We start from the raw sequence: 18,676 nt of genomic DNA on the forward strand, positions 1-18,676 counted from the left end.
ACAATTCATCTTATTGAATGTCGAGGTTGATGATTGTTGAAACTTCTTAATTATGATGAAAAATTACTCCTTATTTGTACATAAATTTAAAGTTATTGAAAACATATAATTGAGAGTTAATGTATAGTTTTTTGTTCTAATAATATTATAACAATAAAACAAAGTAAAGTAGAGAAATAGTTCAATATTACTTAATATTATCTGAACTTGGACATCTAAGAAGACATGTCTAAATAATTGTAGTTTCAGTTTTTAATAAGAGTTTTACTTATCTGTCCATTTTTAAATAAAAACAATTTCTCATACGTTGTGAAATAATTTAATAAGTTTTGTAAATTACTATGTTCGGTCTAAAAAATTTATTCCATGATTTTTTTTGAGAGTAAAATCAATTTGCCATTGATTTTTCATTTATAATTAATACTTTTTAACTTTATTTTTAATTTTATCGATATACAATTTTAAAAAATATTACATTTTATAGTTGTTGGTACATTAAGAACTTTAGGTATTTGCATAGGTTTAACAATTTTTTTCTATTCTATCGATAATTTATTCCTCTTTCTTTCGATAGTTATATTCAAATAATTAATACTATTATTCCTTTCTTTCTCAAATTCTATATAATTTTCCTATTAAGTTTTCTTGTAAAATTCAATTTTTCTGTTTCCAATTTTTACATCTATATGTATTATGACGATTTTTGCCAGTCTTAGACCTATGCATGTTCTATATATTCTATGTATGCTATTCTATTAACTTGAGTGCAAAACTCTTCATCACACTGAAAAGTTTTACACTTAAATTGTATTTACATGTATTTATGCAATGTTAAAATGATCAGTATGTGTCAAATCACTACTACTCACGTATTATACGAATTATACAATATGAATGTACTTAAAATATTCAATGCACCTTAAAAACAAATTACAATAATTTTTAGAAATTCAAAATTTATCAATCATACATTCAACTATTATAATGAAATAAAAAATTATTTTATTTATTAACGTTAAATATAATTTTTTAATATTCGTTTCAAATTAAACACAACTATGTGTTCAATTGTTCCTAACATTCATTTTTATTATTCAAGTTATTAAATTTATATACTTTGTTAATTATTATTTGTGTTCAACAATAAAAACGTGTAGTATTGTCGACAATCAGGTATCTGATGGAGTTGCTTTAACCATTATTCTATTGATTGTATAAGTGAATAATTCGGTCGGCTCTCTTTCACTTTCCTGTAAATAAAATCAAGTCATTGCGACAAACAATATACAAATAAAAAGTATTAAAAATAAAATTCACGAAAACATTCACAAATTTAATTTCATAAAACTTTTAATGACGAAACAAAGTATTCTATGAAAGAAAAAAGCCTTATTTAAATGTAAGATATTTCGCGCAATATATTTACAATAGAAATATTGCCATTGCTTACATCGTCTCTATATTCTTCTAATTTAAATGATCGTATGAGATTTGCCATTACTAGCTTCATGATAGTTCTAGCTAATCTCTGTGCTATACAAATTCTCTGCCCTGCTCCGAATGGTTGGTAAATTATGGAATCAATTTTCTGCTGTTCCTCGGATGAAAATCTAAAATGACTCAAAGTTTTTATAATTGCAATTTCATAACTTGTTAATAAAGCAGATATAAAAATAATTCATTTATAATTAGTATATTACCTGTAGGGATTAAACTTATCAGGTTCACTCCAATAAGCTGGATCATGTTTTAAAAGGTGTATTGGAATCGTTATAATACAACCTTTCGGAATGGTGATGTCTTTATAACGATAATCTTCTTTACATACTCGATTAACAGTTCTACGTATAAAAATATTTACAGATAATATATTTATCATATTTTATATTTAACTTTATAAATTTATAATGAATTTTACACTATGGGCATTGGCAGAAACCGAAGACTTTCACAGATAACTTGATCTAGCAACTGAAAATTGGTCAAGTCAGAATACTGGATGTCCATCTGAATATTATTAAAAATTCAATAATTATAATTTATCAGTTTTTAAAATCTTTAAAATTTGTATTTTTATTGCAATTTATTTCGAATCATTTGCATACTTTAAAAGTAAGAGATAAGTTAATATTTTATATTTTTAACATTAATATGCAAATTTTAAATAAAAAATGAAATTTTACATCGCTAGAAACATTGATGTTTATTTCTTCACGGACTTTCTCTTGTATGTCAGGATTACGAGCGAGATGTTTAATACACAATCCTATTGTAGAACTTGTTCCTTGATATCTACAAAACAGCAAATATTCGACATTAAATTTTTGATATTTCACAGGGAACATACGAAAACTTATAAATATTATTACGCAGCCACCATAAGGAACATCGCATTTGCAATAACGAAATTATCTGGAAGTTTTTTCATTTCTACAACAGTCTCATCTTCCGCATCGATCAATGTCTGCAGCAAATCTGGTGGAGGAGACTGAAATATAAAATTATGTAAATATTAAAATATTTCATATTGAACTATTGACAATGAATTCACTTCTAATTTCTTCCTGGAGGTGACGATTTTTTGACAGGTTTCATAAATGTACGTCAGAGAAGGTATATTCAGCATGTACTTTAAACTATCTATTTTATGTCGAAGAAACGTATATATTGGTCCTATTTCCGGGAAACAAACTAAATTATTTAAAAAATTAAACAGAAATTAAGTATTATTATGGGTTTCACTCATAATAATATAATAAATAAAAATGTATTGCAACCTCACTTGTTATTGCAGCTAAAATATCAGCAGAATCAGATGAAAATGCAGCGTTAGCGGATTCAACAAATTTGCTAGTTTCATTATTTTGAACATTTGTGGATACACCAAATGCTGATGTACAGACAATATCAAACACCAATTTTTTACACATCTCCGAAATATCAAACGGTTGATCTCCATGCTTCTCGACGTTTGTTAGAAAGACTTTTATCGGTGAAGCCATTAGAGTACTCATCTAAAATATAAATTGTTATATCATTTTAATAGAAATATATTTTTTTTAAATTAAGAAATATCAGCATACCATTTTAATTTTTCTTGTAGTAAAACAAGAATTCAGAATACGTCTTAGGTTTTTTTATTTTTGATCGGTTAATACTCCAAGCATATTTTTAGACTCATTATGTGGAAATCCAGCATTTGGCAACAGCGTCTTTTCCGAAATAAGTAAATAAACAAATAATAAATATATTTTAAGTTTTTCGGGATTTGTGGTAAGTAAAAATTACAGCAGAATACGTACATCTCTATTGCAAAAATTGTAACTGTCCTTTATTTGAATCAGTTTCAAAAATTCAACGTCATTGCATACTAACAATGGTTTTCCTCCTAGATAAAACCTAAAAATAAGTTAAATTAATTATAAATTGTATTAAATTAAAATTATAGATTTTTTTAATGTAAAGTGAAATTTATTCAGTTTAATTATTTTTAAATAAAAACAAATTGATTACCCAAACATTTTTCCATATTGTTCTAGCCATTTTTCTATGCATCTGTTTCTCTGCATGAAAAGTTGAAAACTATATTTTACATTTAAAATTTTATTTTGCTACTTTATCCCAAAATTGAAAATACTCACCTCTATTAAATTCCATTAAATTTCCTAAGAAAAAGTTCGGTTTCGGGCCTGGAATTCCGTAACGTTTAAACAATGACATCTTTTGTTTTCTTCGTCTGTAGGAATTACATGTGACTGTTTACTAAAAGCTGAATTTTAACTTTATATTCTTGTTTATTTGTAGAAATTAAAACTATTTATTACAACAGAAATCTTACAAATTATTAACTATGTTTTATGGAATCACATAACAATGTTGTATTTTATTAAATGACATTTATTAATTATGGAGAATGATATGATATGATTTAAAAATTTAATATTATTATGTAAATTAGTATTTACTATAAATCGATTTTTAATATAATCAGAAAAACGGTAATACATATAACAACTTACCACACAGTGATTTTCTAATTACTACAGTAGATTTTATTGTTTCATGTCTATTGAATAGTTTATAAACTGTAATGGTATCATTTAAATTAGGATGTATACTGCGAAAATTGATTTACTGTCGTTTTAATTATGGTAAGTCATACTTATGTTATTACAAAATATAAATTAAGATAAATTTGCTTATATTTTTACAAAAGATGTATAGCTATTTCCTGTCTAAATATATATTTGTTGTTCTGTATTTAATGTAGTCAAGTGTAAGAGGTGAAGAGCATTTGTGTTGTAAATGTCCTAAGTAAACCTACCAAAATATTTATAAATTTGCCCCTATAAGTACTTTTCTATATTAACTGTATTACTCTTCACCTGTTACTCGTATTGTTATAGATTTTCTAACTATTCCTAGTGATTACATTAAACTTATACAATGATATGTCTGAATAACAGGAAATGAAGCAAAAATGGAAATATACATTTATTTATTTTTATTTAACACAAATTCAAAGTATTCTTACAGAGGTATACAAATATATATTTAATTGTAATTTATACCGCGTTATTATTTTCTTCTATAATGACTTATGATGTTACGTATTGAAACAATGAAGACGTGTTCTTGACATTGTATAGGATTTGGATTTTTGTCAGTAGCAAATCTTTAGTAATATTTCTAACTAAAAATTAACAAAATAATTCAAATCAGCTGGGATATATAAGACACACTTTACCAAGAATTTTGTTGCTGACATATGTTGACTTACTTTAAATAAAATACACTTAATTTAATTTAAACTAATTCATGTACATAAATATTTATATATAATAAATTAATGTTAATTTTAGTAGATGAGTACATTTACTCGTTACGTAAATTTACTTAAATAACGAATTTTATGTACTTTTTCATGTACAATGGATGTAACACAGTGTGGAATAAGAAAAATAATTAATGTAAAATATCAACAATATTATTCTTTTAATGTTAAAACTAATGTCACTCACCTTATTCATAACAGAATGATGCAGATGAAAATAGACAGAATCAATATTAAAGTTTGATTCATTGTCATCCTCTATTGTTTATATTCCATTCCAAGTCTCTCTAAGAGAAGAAAGAAATCTGACGTCTTAAAGAAAACAATGTGATAAATGCAACTTTTATTACTGAAAAAATATGTTAAAAATTAATATTTTGTAGTAAAGTTTAATATTTTATAATGAATAATGTAATATTTTCGTATGAATATACAGCCATACATCATTTCAATTATAAATCTTCGCAAACAAAAATATATAAATATATTAATAGACAATCTAACATCTTATGGCAAAATTCTGTCGCAACCCTTCACAGTTTTTTCTGCTTCTTCTCCTACAACGTTTATGAGTATGTTACTTTGACCTAATCTCTCTACTTTTTATGATAATGATGTAAATTGTTGATATTCTCTTTATGAAATGTCATAAATAAATTGCACAGTGTTGCTACTGTATTATTGTAATATTTGGCTAAATGATTTATACGAACAGAGACAAAATATAGTTATAATTTCGCTTTTTCTATTGATTCATAAATACAGGTCGTTTTTCGAACATGTCCATACTTCTATAACAGAATAATTAAGTTTTATAAGTTGGTATTGGTAAGTAAAGTTGCATATGATCCGTGCATGAGCATTTCCTCAGGAACTGCTAAAGATATTATATAGTAAATACGAGAAGACAAGATTATTGAGAATAATTCTCAGATTTAAGACAATGCGATCTACGTAGCAAGCTTTCTGCAAATCTCGATAATTTGAAATAACATCATACATGTGTAGACAGTTTGTGATTTTTATAATGATTTTTTAATTTGCGATATCTCGCTTAAAAATTGTCGTAGATTTGAGCTGTTTTCTGTTTTTTATCTCGCACATATTACACTTCACGACTGTTCAATTTAAAATATAAATATAATTCTCACAAATAAAAAACACTGCAGTTTCTAAACTATAGTGACAATACGGCTTATAGTTTATAACCCCGATCGGCTTGGAAGAAAAGTGGTTGATTACCAAAATAGGCTTTTTTGTATCGATGATTTATATTTAATTCTATTTATATGTTACCTATACTATTATAATAACAGTGAACTATAATAATCGATTGTTACCTTATTGTATTAATGATTATACATGAGAAAAGTCTCACCCTACAAACCTTAATCGATGCTTATTCGTTGAAGGATAGTCATTTAACTATAATATACCAATTAGAGTTCAACATGCGTGTGAACGAGGATTTTATCTTCTAATAAACGAAAGAATGGTCTTCCATAGACTTAACATCGGAAGGTGTTCTGTGAATAAATTTAAAAATATGGGACGGTAACAAGTATTTTATTTCATTACGCAGACTTAGTCTATGTAGACAAAAGCCAATCAATTGCCAGCGACTAGTTAATTACGAAAGAAAATTGATGCATTCTCCAATAAAAGTAGTGAGCTTTTCGAAAACTAAACCGGTTCTTCCAATGCAGGAATAACGCAAACAAAAGGGTAGAAATCAAGGCGTTCACGGATTCTCTAAAGAAGAAAAAAATCAACTAAAAAGTTGCAGAAAGATGGCGTATTATTTATGCTATTTTGCTGTACAGACTAGACTATGTACAGTTGAAAATGTCTACTGAAACAGCAAACGTCTGAAGTAAGGATCACTTTTGACATTTTATTTTTAAAATTTTATTCTTAATTATTATATAACTAGCAGATAAACCCGGTGTTGCTCGGGCAAAAAGTAACGATAGCTAAGATTAAGATTAGATTATAAGTTATAGTCAATTTTATACGTTTTCAAAAAATGCAAGAATTAGATCCCCCTGTTTCCAGACTAATTAGAGAATTTTTAGATGGGTTAAAAAATGTTTGATTTCCCGCAAAAACGAAAAAACTGCATCCGCGTCTGTAAATCATGACCGTTGCTTTCTCTTAACACTTCCATTGTTCACACTTCCCAGCGGGGGAAAGTGTTAACAACCTAACCCCGCTGGTGAAATTTCGAAATATCCCTTCTTAGTGTATATTCTCGTGACATACTCTATTAAAACGTAATCAAAAACGCAAAACACCGCGTCTACGCCTGTAAATCTTTCACGTCGCTTTCTCTTAACACTTTCATTGTTACTTAACATTTCCATTGTTAAAACTTCCATTGTTGACACTTTCATTGTTAACACTTCCATTGTTGATATTTCCATCGTTACTTAGCACTTTCATTGTCGAAAACTTGATCCTGTTTTACTCCTTCGGGAGAGGAATTTGGAAAAATCCCCTCTTAATGTGCGTTCTCGTGACGTACCCTAAATGTGCACCTAATTTCAACTTTCAACTCCTAACCCTGCGCTGGAGTTGAAAGTTGAAATATAATAATAATAATAATTTGCGCGATTGGAAAAATAATAGAAAGAAAGTTGGAATAATAATAATAAACAGCGCAGAGCCTTTGGGCCCTGCGCTGATTATTATTATTATTATTATTATGTGTTGGGTTTAATGGGTTACTCGGTTCACACCAGTGGCTGTGTACTATGATGGACCAGAGTCAAGGCATAGCAACCAAAAACTAAAATTAAATAACTGTGTCATTGTCTGTATTCAGGAATTTCCTAACAATATGGCATGTATTCAATATACAGTAGAGCGTCGATTATCCGAATCAATTGGGGTCTGGAGTTGTTCGGAACAAATAAATTAATATTTCGGATAACGGATTATGTACGAAAAAATATATTAATTTATCCCGTGTTGAAATTTTTCTTCGTTGCGTGTCGCTTCGCATTGAATTTTCGTCGATTTTAAGCCTAACGTAAACTTTTTAAAATAATAATCGTGACTATTGTATCGTTAAAAATTATTTCTTTTTTTGTACAAACAAAATAAATATATTGAAAAATATAAAAACGATAAAAAAAATTATACTTCAGAAGTTAATTTAGTATCAAAAACGTAAAATATTTGAGTAGCCCAAGACATAGCCGAAGATTGCAGCGCCACAGCACTGGTGAAAATTTAAATTTGCGGACTGGAATTCTTTCAGATAATTGACTTTCGGATAATCGACGCTCTACTGTAGTGTGAAGTATGTATTTCTATTCAATTGTAATGTTCCCAGGTTTGTGTGTAGTGTCTGTAATATCACACCTGTACAGGAAAGAAAACAGGTACAATAAGCACCCTTTCCATCCTCCACAGATGCCTTATTTCCTGGGCAATTATTATTATTATTGCCAGCCGTCTCGATTATATATATGAATGGCAAAAAGTTTTATTTCAAGGAAAAGTATGCTTTCCCTCCCTTTAACCCCAAAATTTAACAGCACGAGTCCCCATATGAAAAAAACCTTTAAAACATTTAAATGCCCCGTAACATTTAAAGCCCCGTAAGTTGAAAAATGTATAAATGTAGAGAATTATCTTTGGACCTACCACCATATTTAAACATTGTGAAAACTGTATATACAAATCATCAGAACACATAAATAATTATATTTTTCACTTACTTTCAGATAAATTCGATGTGGATATTAGGTTAAGGTTACCATATGACGTGATATGAATTATACGAATCTGGAATATACTTTTTCACAGATTACTTATCATTATAGTAAATTAAATGTGAATATAAATGTTTATTCTAAATTGATAATTCCAAAAGAAAATTATAAAAACACTTAATAAGTAAGTCTCGTTATGTGAAAAAGTACACAGGAAGTTCGTCTATCCAGAATGTCCAAAAACATACTGGTGCCGATTATCACGTAATAAAAAGAATAGTGGATTCAATAATGTAAAAAAACTAAAAAAAATGTAATATTAAAGACTTTTAATATATTAACAACTAAATATAATAGAATTAATGGCATTAATAATAGTTTTATTAATTTCTTCTACAGTTGTACTATTAGAGAATTAGAAAATAACCAATAAATATACATTTACCACACTTTGAAATCGTTTTACTCTGTTCTAAAACATATTTGAGAAGAATATTAATAGGAAGAATTAATGTAAACTATTTTGCGTTATTAATTAAAACTTGCTTGTTAGAGGGAAGTGAATTATAAACATATTACTTATCTGGTATACAGTAGAGAAATGCAACTTGGAGTGTTTGTCCTTCACTTTTGAACGATTAGTCGTTCGATTTATACATTTACTTTCGTATAAATTGTGATTTATTATCTGATTTTGTATGAAATTTATTATAAGAAAGTAATTGCCGTTAAATAATTATAAACATTTTAAATTTTACTTATTATGTAGTACGTAAACAATTCGCTTACTACAAGACAGTGTGTAAATTACTAGGAAACCTATATTAAAATAATACATAAAAACCAGCATATTTCACAGCAATTACATGAAATCTTATCAATTTTTCTGTTTATTATAATGTAACTTTTATGAATTTTTTATCAACAAGTTTTTCTAGAATTATTGTGTCGAATTTCTGACGTGTAATTGGCTAGAAGGCATCCAACGAATTTCCAGTCCAACGTATGAGCGATGCCTTCTGGCCAAAAGTACAGAATGTGTCATAAACATCAGACAATACTAGTTACAGTATTACATTCTGGCAGTATTAAAAATTACCTCCAGAAATGCAGTGTAAACGAAGATCGCCCTGGAATTGTTACAGTGATGCCACGAATAGAAAGAGTCTAAAAACAAATGAAATTTAAAAAAAATTGACAGAATAAAAATATAATGCCCTTAGTTCAAAAATATGGTAAAATTCCAACTACATTTGCGTGGTGAAGACTGTTGTCATACGTTAATGTTACTAGCATCCGAAACAGTTTAGATGAATAATTTGGCTAATATTGATGCAAAGAAAAGATAGTATATTTAAAGTGTATTCTGACATATTTACAATGTATAATAAAGAAAGATAAAGATTATACTGAATTAATTTCATAGCCTAAGCTATCATATTATTAAGTTGCAAAAAACAAGTAAGAAACCCCCAACTAGCCAGTAACTAAATTTGGAAAGCTGGTGATGCTGGAATCTACAACCAACATCGTGTGTGAATAACTTATGTTAACTTACTTGTCTTTTCAGTGGTCTTTTATCTCGAGAAAGCTTGAAAAATCCTCAAAGTTCGACACTAGTACAAAAGAAAGTGGATTGTGTTTGAGTGCCAAATTCTTACTTATTGTGTGACAAAATCAATTGCAATATTTTTGAAATTGCTGATATCGACGCTGTAGAAAAAAAATATAAAATTATAATAGAAACTGTTCAATAAATATTCAACCGATAGCTGCAAAATTTATATCCATGCTCAATATGTTGAAATTATTTACACCGTGTAATTTATTTATCTGTACAATACATATTGTATTAATATACAACCAGGGTGAAAAGTGAGTAGGCATGGTGAAATTTTTATAACTTTTGTACTGTTAACGCAATTTTAATAGTACAAGGTAATACAATAGTAATAGTAAAATATAACAGTACAATATTAATAGTTAAAGTACTTGTATTTATGCCTTCACGCGTAGCTATCAACGCAATTGTGTAATTCATGCATCGATTCTGTAGGTAGTAAGCGAGAGAATTGAGATGCGCGCTAGAATAAAACAGTGAACGTCTACATATCTGTTCGGAAGAATAGCTAAGATCACTGCACCCTATGAGGTTTGGAAACCAGAGGTATATATGAGTAGATGACAGCATATTATGAAGGGACATTATGGGCAATCCATCTGGAAACAAACAAGAATTGTTATTCTAAACTAATCTTGACATTCTGTTAAAGATAAACAGAAACGTGATTGTAAATTGTTTAAAGAAATCAGTGGATGTCACCGATTATCGGTGAAGTTTCAAGTACGAATCCATATGGTCGTTTAATCTGCTATTAGCTGAGATATTTTTATCGTTTTTTCTCTGTAAACATTGTAATTATAGCTACTTCTCTATGCCTAGTTATTTTTTACATAGATACATGTATAGAAATAATTAAATATGTATCATTTTGTGTTTCATACTATAGATGTAGTTATAGTTTATGAATGAAAACATGTTATTTTCTGTATTGAAACTCAGAGCCGAAACGTCATTTACTATAGATTTTATAAAAGCAGTGCAACATGTGGTCTATCTATTACAAAGGGATGCCTCTCGTCAGACAACAATTTAAATCATTTTTTTAAACAATATATATATTTAAATGAATGTGTAAAATTACAATAAGGGAACAATAAGAGAATAAGAGATTATATTAGCTGTTGCTTTTACTTGAATAATGTTATTAAAACATTTCAAAAAAATAATTTAGTTTTTCTGTGTGAAATATGTCATCTCCATTGTTTAATGTAAATATTTACAGGGGAAATTATACCTAATAGGGTTGTAATATCGACGATTGGCATGAAAAGTAATTTATTGAAAAGGATGAGAGCGGTACAGTTGTGGTAGCCGTGTTTAAGTTGCAAAAGTATATGGTATGCGACCAGTAATTGTAAATTTCAATTTATTATACAATTTTTGAGTATTTTTATTATAATTTATGTTTTAATTAATTAGAGCATTTAATTACATCATTTTCAGTTTAAATTATGTGTACTTGCTGCTTAAGTTTATCGAAATGAGCATTGAGTAATCTGCGATTGGTTTTATTGACTTTCCATTATTTCTAATGGCAAAAACTGATTCGGACATAAAGTTTCAGAACATTTTCCTACAATGAATTAAATTCGAAGTGTAAGAGTCCATTGTATTTTGCATGAATTTGGTAGATTAAAAGTTTTAAATCGAATTTTATGAATTGAACTGAAGTGATTTATGTCCATATATTACTTAATCTCATTTTACTTTTCCAGCTCTGTTATATGTAACAGAGGGAAAGTATAGTGATCGGTAAAAAGCTGTTTACATTTTTGGATTCGAGACCTTCAAACGTAAAGAAATGCAAAAATTGTGTTTTTCTGTATATATGAATGTTAGAACGTGGCAGATTCAAGTTCTACGGGCTCCTATTTTTTTCTGTTACTTTAATTGAAACTTCTGTTACTTCTCAACATAATCTCTTTGCAGACGTACACATTTTTTACAACATTGACGCCATGACCCCATGGCAGCTGCGAACCTTGTTTAAGGGGTCTGTTTTGTCACTGGAAAATCTGTAATGCTAGAGTGGCACGACTGGAAAATGTGTACTGCGGAGAGTGTCCTTCATCGTTGGAAAAAGTCAAATAAACGCTAGGAGGAAGGTCAGGTGAGTAGGGAGCATGAAAATCCACTTCAACTTCGTTTTCATGAAGAAACTCCTGTGTTAACATTGCCTGAAGAGATGGAGCATTTTTTTATGGAATAGCACACGTGCCGCCGTTTCCGACCGTTTTTCTCGCAATGCTGGAAGAAATTCATAATGACAACATGATTGCACTTATAAAGCAACTTGCTCCACACGTTTGATGAGCGAGCATAGATGTTTCGGTTCGTAGTTACACAATGTTCGATCTTCTTTGAGCTGTCGCACCCACGAAGGGACATTTTTTCACATTCATGACACAATCATCGCAGGTGTGACTCAGCTGAAAATGAAATTCGGTGGATGTCACTTCAAACAAGTGCAGTAAACGAATGATTACGCGTTGTTCCTTTAATGAAAACATTGCCATTTCAAAAACGACTCTCACTCAAACTGCTGTTGCTAGAATTCCGTGTGCCTTGCGATGCTACCCTCTCTGTTAAGCGACCACGAGCTGAGTTCGCTTCTTTTTTAAAAACTGTATGTCTCTATCTGTTCCATTCTTCTCTTAAAAATAGAAGACCTTACAACTTGAATGCACCTCGTATGTGTAGGTGGCAAATTTTTATTCGCATTATTTGAAGTTTAACTCTTCTGGTGTCAGTCTTTCCCAGTGTAAAACGTATACATTGCATTTTATCTGACTCGAAAAGTTAGTAAAATTCTACTTTTTCAGAATTTTCAGAAACTTTACGGTAAAGAATACGTTAATTTGCATGATACTACTCAACCACCGCTGGGTAAATTTTCCGTATATCCGAGTTTTAGGATTTGGATATAAATGGTTCTAAAATATAGTAATAAAAGCTTTCACAGTTGCAATTGCAACAAATGTACTCGTGTAAAAAAAAATTCTGTATGACACGTAAGTGAATGTTAACATGAAAATCTTGCATATTCTTTATTTTCAAGAATAATTACATTCTCGATTCTATTACAGCAAATATTAAAAAGTTTCTTTTGTGGAAAATACGTGATACATTTCGTGGATAAGTATTATTAATATTCAGTAAAACTTTTTGAATACAGGTTGCTTCTACAGGTATTAGACGAACTTTTAAACTAGGTCAGTAATACACAAAGATACCATTTTTACGTATGAACGGGAGCCGCGAGTGTTTCAGAGGGAATTGTTTACTAGAAAATGAGTTGGGTCGTTGCCTTGCAGGTATTGAAATGACTGTGAGGTTACTTCAAAGTCATTACATTTATTACGAAATCTTCCTAGAATCTAACGTTGATCTCGTCTCAAGAATCGTTGAGGGGCACATGTGTTCATGAAGAGGCTGGTATTTTTAAGCACGTTTGTTAATCCATGTGCCAACACAGCGAGGAATGTGTTACTGCTGGTTTGAGCATACTTTGAGCACCTCCTCTCTGTTTCTAAACATACTGTATACCTAATAAACACGTTGCACACCTTATATGTTACCTTTCTACAGGATTTTTCCTGTTTATCTAGTAAAACGTGGCTGGCATTTGCGGCTATATGTTTATATGTAAAAGTGGTTTGTTCTTGCATTTCTGACAAGCCTTTAAAGTTTATCTAAGATCTTTCAAGTCATCTTGTATAGTCAATAAATAATCTACTTCTAAGGTATATTTTACTATGGTAAAATTTGAATACGTACTCATCTGTAAGAAAAACTCGTTTCTAGCGAAAATACTTATTCAAATGCTTGAATCATCGTAATATTTTAGACAAAATAAGTTCAGTAACAAAGCAAAATAATGAAAGTATATATCCAATGATAAGTAACGCAAACGCACTCAAAAACTCTTCCAATTTTAACGGAGCATACTCGTTTACTTTCAATTTTTCTCGAACAGATCCGAGATGCTCATGCATTGATATCCCTGAGTCAAACAAACGGCTACTTCTGAAAACGTAATTATATATTTAATAATAGTTGTATACAAACTTTCCTTATTTAACTAATTAATATATATGTATATATATATATATGTATTTACACTTTATGTATTCTCGCTCGAAATGGAAATCCCTTTCTTGTGGTATAAGCTAAAGAATATGTGTTTAACGCTTCTTCCGAAACAACGAAATTTTCGGGACCGTACTTTCGAGTCAACTGTCTAATGGAATATTCTTCAGCAATAAAGGCAAATTTATCATTCATCACACGTCGAAATCCCTCTTCTTCTGAATAAAGATGTCCGTTTTGTTTAATGTGATCGGCTAATATCTTAGTATCAGATACTTTCGTTTCCTAAAAAGTTGCAAAAATAACTTTACCTATATTATATAAAAAAACAGCTTTATCATTCAAACAAAACATTAAATGTGTAGCAACAAAACCTTCAAGTAGGTATGAAAGTACAGGGTGGCCTGCTAGGAGATAACCCTTTAAATTTGCGAACAATTTCGCCGCCCATGCATATAATAACACAAAATATGTCTCCAGATTTTCTGTCTTTCATACAGAATTTATGAAATAACAAGATATCCATGCCTACATGTCAGAATGAAGGTGATTCAGTATGGAAGAGTTCCAGTATCCATACCTATATGCCAGAATGGAAGAATCCAGTAATTCTTAAAATTTTTGACCTTCAAACATGATTTCTAGTAAATATATGGGAAAATTTGCAGTGTTGAAAGACAGTGTTATACTGCATATGAAAAGCACCATAGAGAATCAATTACAATCAATCCTAAAAAATANCTATAATTATATTAAGCAATAATACCTCAAAACTGAGCGTATATTGAAACTAATTTAGAAAAAAGAACAGCTTTATCATTCAAACAAAACATTAAATGTGTAGCAACGGATTCTTCAAGTAGGAATCAAAGTACAGGGTGGCCTGCTAGGAGATAACCCTTTAAATTTGCCAACAATTTTGCCACCCATGCATATAATAACACAAAATATGGTTCCAGATTTTTCATCTTTCATACAGAATTTATGACGTAGCAAGATATCCATACCTACATGCCAGAATGAAGGTGATTCAGTATGGAAGAGTTCCTGTATCCATACCTATATGCCAGAATGGAAGAATCCAGTAATTCTTAAAAATTTTGACTTTCAAACATCATTTCTAGAAAATATATGGGAAAATTTGCAGTGTTGAAAGACAGTGTTATACTGCATATGAAAAGCACCATAGAGAATCAATTACAATCAATCCTGGAAAATACTGTTTATCTCTTTTAGGTTTTACACTCCTGTCACAGAGAACATGAGTCACAGAGAACAGGTTTTTCTAAACAAAGTACAGTATATAAGTGAGGTGTGTTCGGCTTTTTACAGCTTGTCTTTACGTTTATGCGTTTTTCAGTTATTCGTAATTTTAAAGGGTCTCTCCCAATTGGGACAGTCTATACTATTACATTTATCTACATAATATTTTAATAATAATTATTTTTGTGTTAATTTATTTTCCCGGAATGATACGTAATAAAATGTTCCTAAATACAAAAAAGTAAGCATAATAGTTTATTTTGCATATATTTTATGAACATTCGTTAAGAACAGAGTAAAAAGTAACAAACAAGCATACATTCTAATTTTATGCAGCGAAACTATTGAAAAGTAAACATTTTATACGAGTTTCGTTTGCACACTTATCTACTAATTAAAGTGTTTGAGCATACTTTGAGCACCTCCTCTCTGTTTCTATACATACCATATATCTAATAAACACGTTGCACACCTTATGTGTTCCCTCACAATATAATTAAATTTATTCAAAGTTTGTTTGTTCAAATATCTGATAGGATAATACAATGAACGAATAATGATAAACTTCGTTCCTAAAATTGTAAGTTTTGAGAAAAACTGCAATTTGATTTTTATAATAATATGGCTGATATCTTGAAAACAATTGTGTTTAAGAAAGTGTGACCTGTTATAGATGGGTATTCATTATGCTGCGTGATTTTCATATAATGGTAAAAAAGTTTCCTTGTAATTTAAAAAACTCCTATTATATTATATATTTTTTGATTTTCAAGGCCATTAATATTGTTCCTCAGTCTGCTCTATAGACTTGGTTACTGGCCTGATCTTACAATCTTTAATTTAAGAATATCTGTTGAGTNTCTAAACAAAGTACAGTATTCAAGTGAGGTAAATTCGGCTTTTTACAGCTTATCTTTACGTTTATGCGTTCCTCAGTTATTCGTAATTTTAAAGGGTCTTTCCCAATTGGGACAGTCTATACTATTACATTCATCTAGATAATATTTTAATAATAATTATTTTTATATTAATTAATTCTCCTGGAATGATACGTAACAAAATGTTTCTAAAGACAAAAAAGTAAGCTTAATAGTTAATTTTGCGTATATTCTATGAAAGTAACAAACAAGCATAACATTGTATTTTTATGCAGTGAAACTATTGAAAAGTATAAACATTTTATGTAAGTTTTGTTTGCACACTTATCCACTAATTAACGTGAAAATAGGTAATGTAAATAAGTAATGTAAAAATTTGTAAAAAATAAGTTATTTGTAGTTATGTAAGAATTCTTGATATCTTGACTCAATAAAACATATAAAAAAGTTTCTGAGATTTAAAAAAATCGTTTAGAAATGAATTAATTACTGCTTAAAAATATTGTGATAAAAAAAATAAAATCTTACCAATAGGTACGATGTAAAACCATGACCAGAGACACATCCTACAGAATATTCTCCTCTTTGAATACGTAATGCTAATTCATTCACGGTTTTCGGTACAGATTCTTGAACAGGGCAACTCATAAATGACACCAGACATCCGCTATAGCTCAAGGTCAGAACGGACATTGTCAACAACCAAACAGAAATCAAGATTCTCGAGGGAATGCCTGCACGATTATCTAAACTATGGCCTAAAAACAAAAATCATAGTTTACATAATTCTGTAATTGTTACACTGAACAATTTTTTCTTATTTTACATACTTTGATTGGTTAAGTTGCTGAAAAGAAACCAATATACTTTCTGGATCCTGCAAACTACACGAGATTCTGATAGGTTTCTATCTTTCTGAATGATTTTGTGAAGTATTATTCCAAATATCAAGAATGAAGTGACGATTGCTATCCACAACTGTATAAGAATTAATATAATTAGCCTTTAATTTCTTATATTTACTACATTTTACCTTTTACAAATACATAATAAATAATTTACATTAAAATTTTATCACACAATTGTTATCTTATTTACAAGATAAAGTGCATTTTGCTCCATGGTATTAAATAGCACTCCTTAGTGACATGATCACACAGTATACTGCGTAAGGCAAAAAATATATTAAAAATTATTGTGTGTGTCTTGTAATACTGGTAATATGTTTTTTAACTTATATATATGATCACATAACAAATGAGGGCTATTAAATTCTAGGAGACAAAAATGCGTTTTCAATTTGAAAATAAGGCAACAATGGTTTCAATTGTGTGATGTCCCTTCAATGTCAATTATTCAGGTTATATATTTGCAAAATGTATAATGTTTGTAATGGTTAATTATTAATTATTTTATCAATAATTCACAGAAATTAAAGTGTAATTACTTCAATGGAGAATGGCTGAAGTAATGAAGACCAATTGGAATTTTGTCCAGGTGCCTTCATCACAAACTGATATCTGTCAAAAGCAATGTGAGAACTGTAATCTATTACTTGGAACCTTATGTAAGATACAATGAGCGAGGTGAAAGAAATATCCGCTTCCTGCAAATATTGAAACAAATTTCTGATTTTTTTTTTCTAGAAGTAAGTACTGTACATAATTAACTTACTTATCCTATTGTATTCATTATGAAAAAATTAAAATAATTGTGAACAATTAAAATTATTTTTAAAATTTATAAATTCAAACAGATGTAAGAACGTAATATGATAGTTATATGTTATCTAGTTTACTTTCCTTGCTGTTGTTATACATGTGAAAGAGAAAAAGTATGGCAATCACTATAAAATGTCCCTCTAAAGNTCCTTGTAATTTAAAAAACTCCTATTATATTATATATTTTTTGATTTTCAAGGCCATTAATATTGTTCCTCAGTCTGCTCTATAGACTTGGTTACTGGCCTGATCTTACAATCTTTAATTTAAGAATATCTGTTGAGTCCCGTACTGTTACATATTATAAATGTTAATATAGATTGCATGATTTCCTATAAATGGATAATAGAGTATTAAGCGTGTAAGAAATTGAGTTCTTACCACTTAATTCTCAATTTACTACACTTATTTACAAAAATTATTATAAAACTATAAAGTTCTATAATAATACTTGATATCGTGACTCAATACAACATATTAAAAAGTTTTTGAGATTTAAAAAGATCATTCACAAATGAATTAATTATTGTTTAAAAATATTGTGATAA

The 18,676-nt window shown here is 29.1% G+C and overlaps 2 protein-coding genes across 2 annotated transcripts; both read right to left on the minus strand.

The window, feature by feature from the left end:
* Positions 1 to 1,079: 1,079 nt before the first annotated feature.
* Positions 1,080 to 3,009, minus strand: LOC111624725 (cytochrome P450 3A19-like). The gene is made up of 8 exons (XM_023367641.1): positions 2,783 to 3,009; positions 2,552 to 2,691; positions 2,370 to 2,488; positions 2,184 to 2,292; positions 1,919 to 2,007; positions 1,701 to 1,841; positions 1,451 to 1,610; positions 1,080 to 1,250 (listed from the first exon to the last, which is right to left on the minus strand). Exons 1-8 carry the CDS (start codon positions 3,000 to 3,002, stop codon positions 1,170 to 1,172), a joined length of 1,059 nt encoding a protein of 352 aa, XP_023223409.1. The 5' UTR covers positions 3,003 to 3,009; the 3' UTR covers positions 1,080 to 1,169.
* A 275-nt stretch (positions 3,010 to 3,284) lies between these two features.
* LOC111624704 (cytochrome P450 3A29-like) lies at positions 3,285 to 9,073 on the minus strand. Its single transcript, XM_023367613.1, has 5 exons — positions 8,999 to 9,073; positions 5,022 to 5,183; positions 3,642 to 3,736; positions 3,514 to 3,565; positions 3,285 to 3,399 (listed from the first exon to the last, which is right to left on the minus strand). Exons 3-5 carry the CDS (start codon positions 3,718 to 3,720, stop codon positions 3,285 to 3,287), a joined length of 246 nt encoding a protein of 81 aa, XP_023223381.1. The 5' UTR covers positions 3,721 to 3,736; positions 5,022 to 5,183; positions 8,999 to 9,073.
* Positions 9,074 to 18,676: the final 9,603 nt, after the last annotated feature.

Source organism: Centruroides sculpturatus, unplaced genomic scaffold, assembly GCF_000671375.1.
Source record: "Centruroides sculpturatus isolate CEXI.00-Female unplaced genomic scaffold, Cexi_2.0 scaffold375, whole genome shotgun sequence".
NCBI lineage: Eukaryota > Metazoa > Arthropoda > Arachnida > Scorpiones > Buthidae > Centruroides > Centruroides sculpturatus.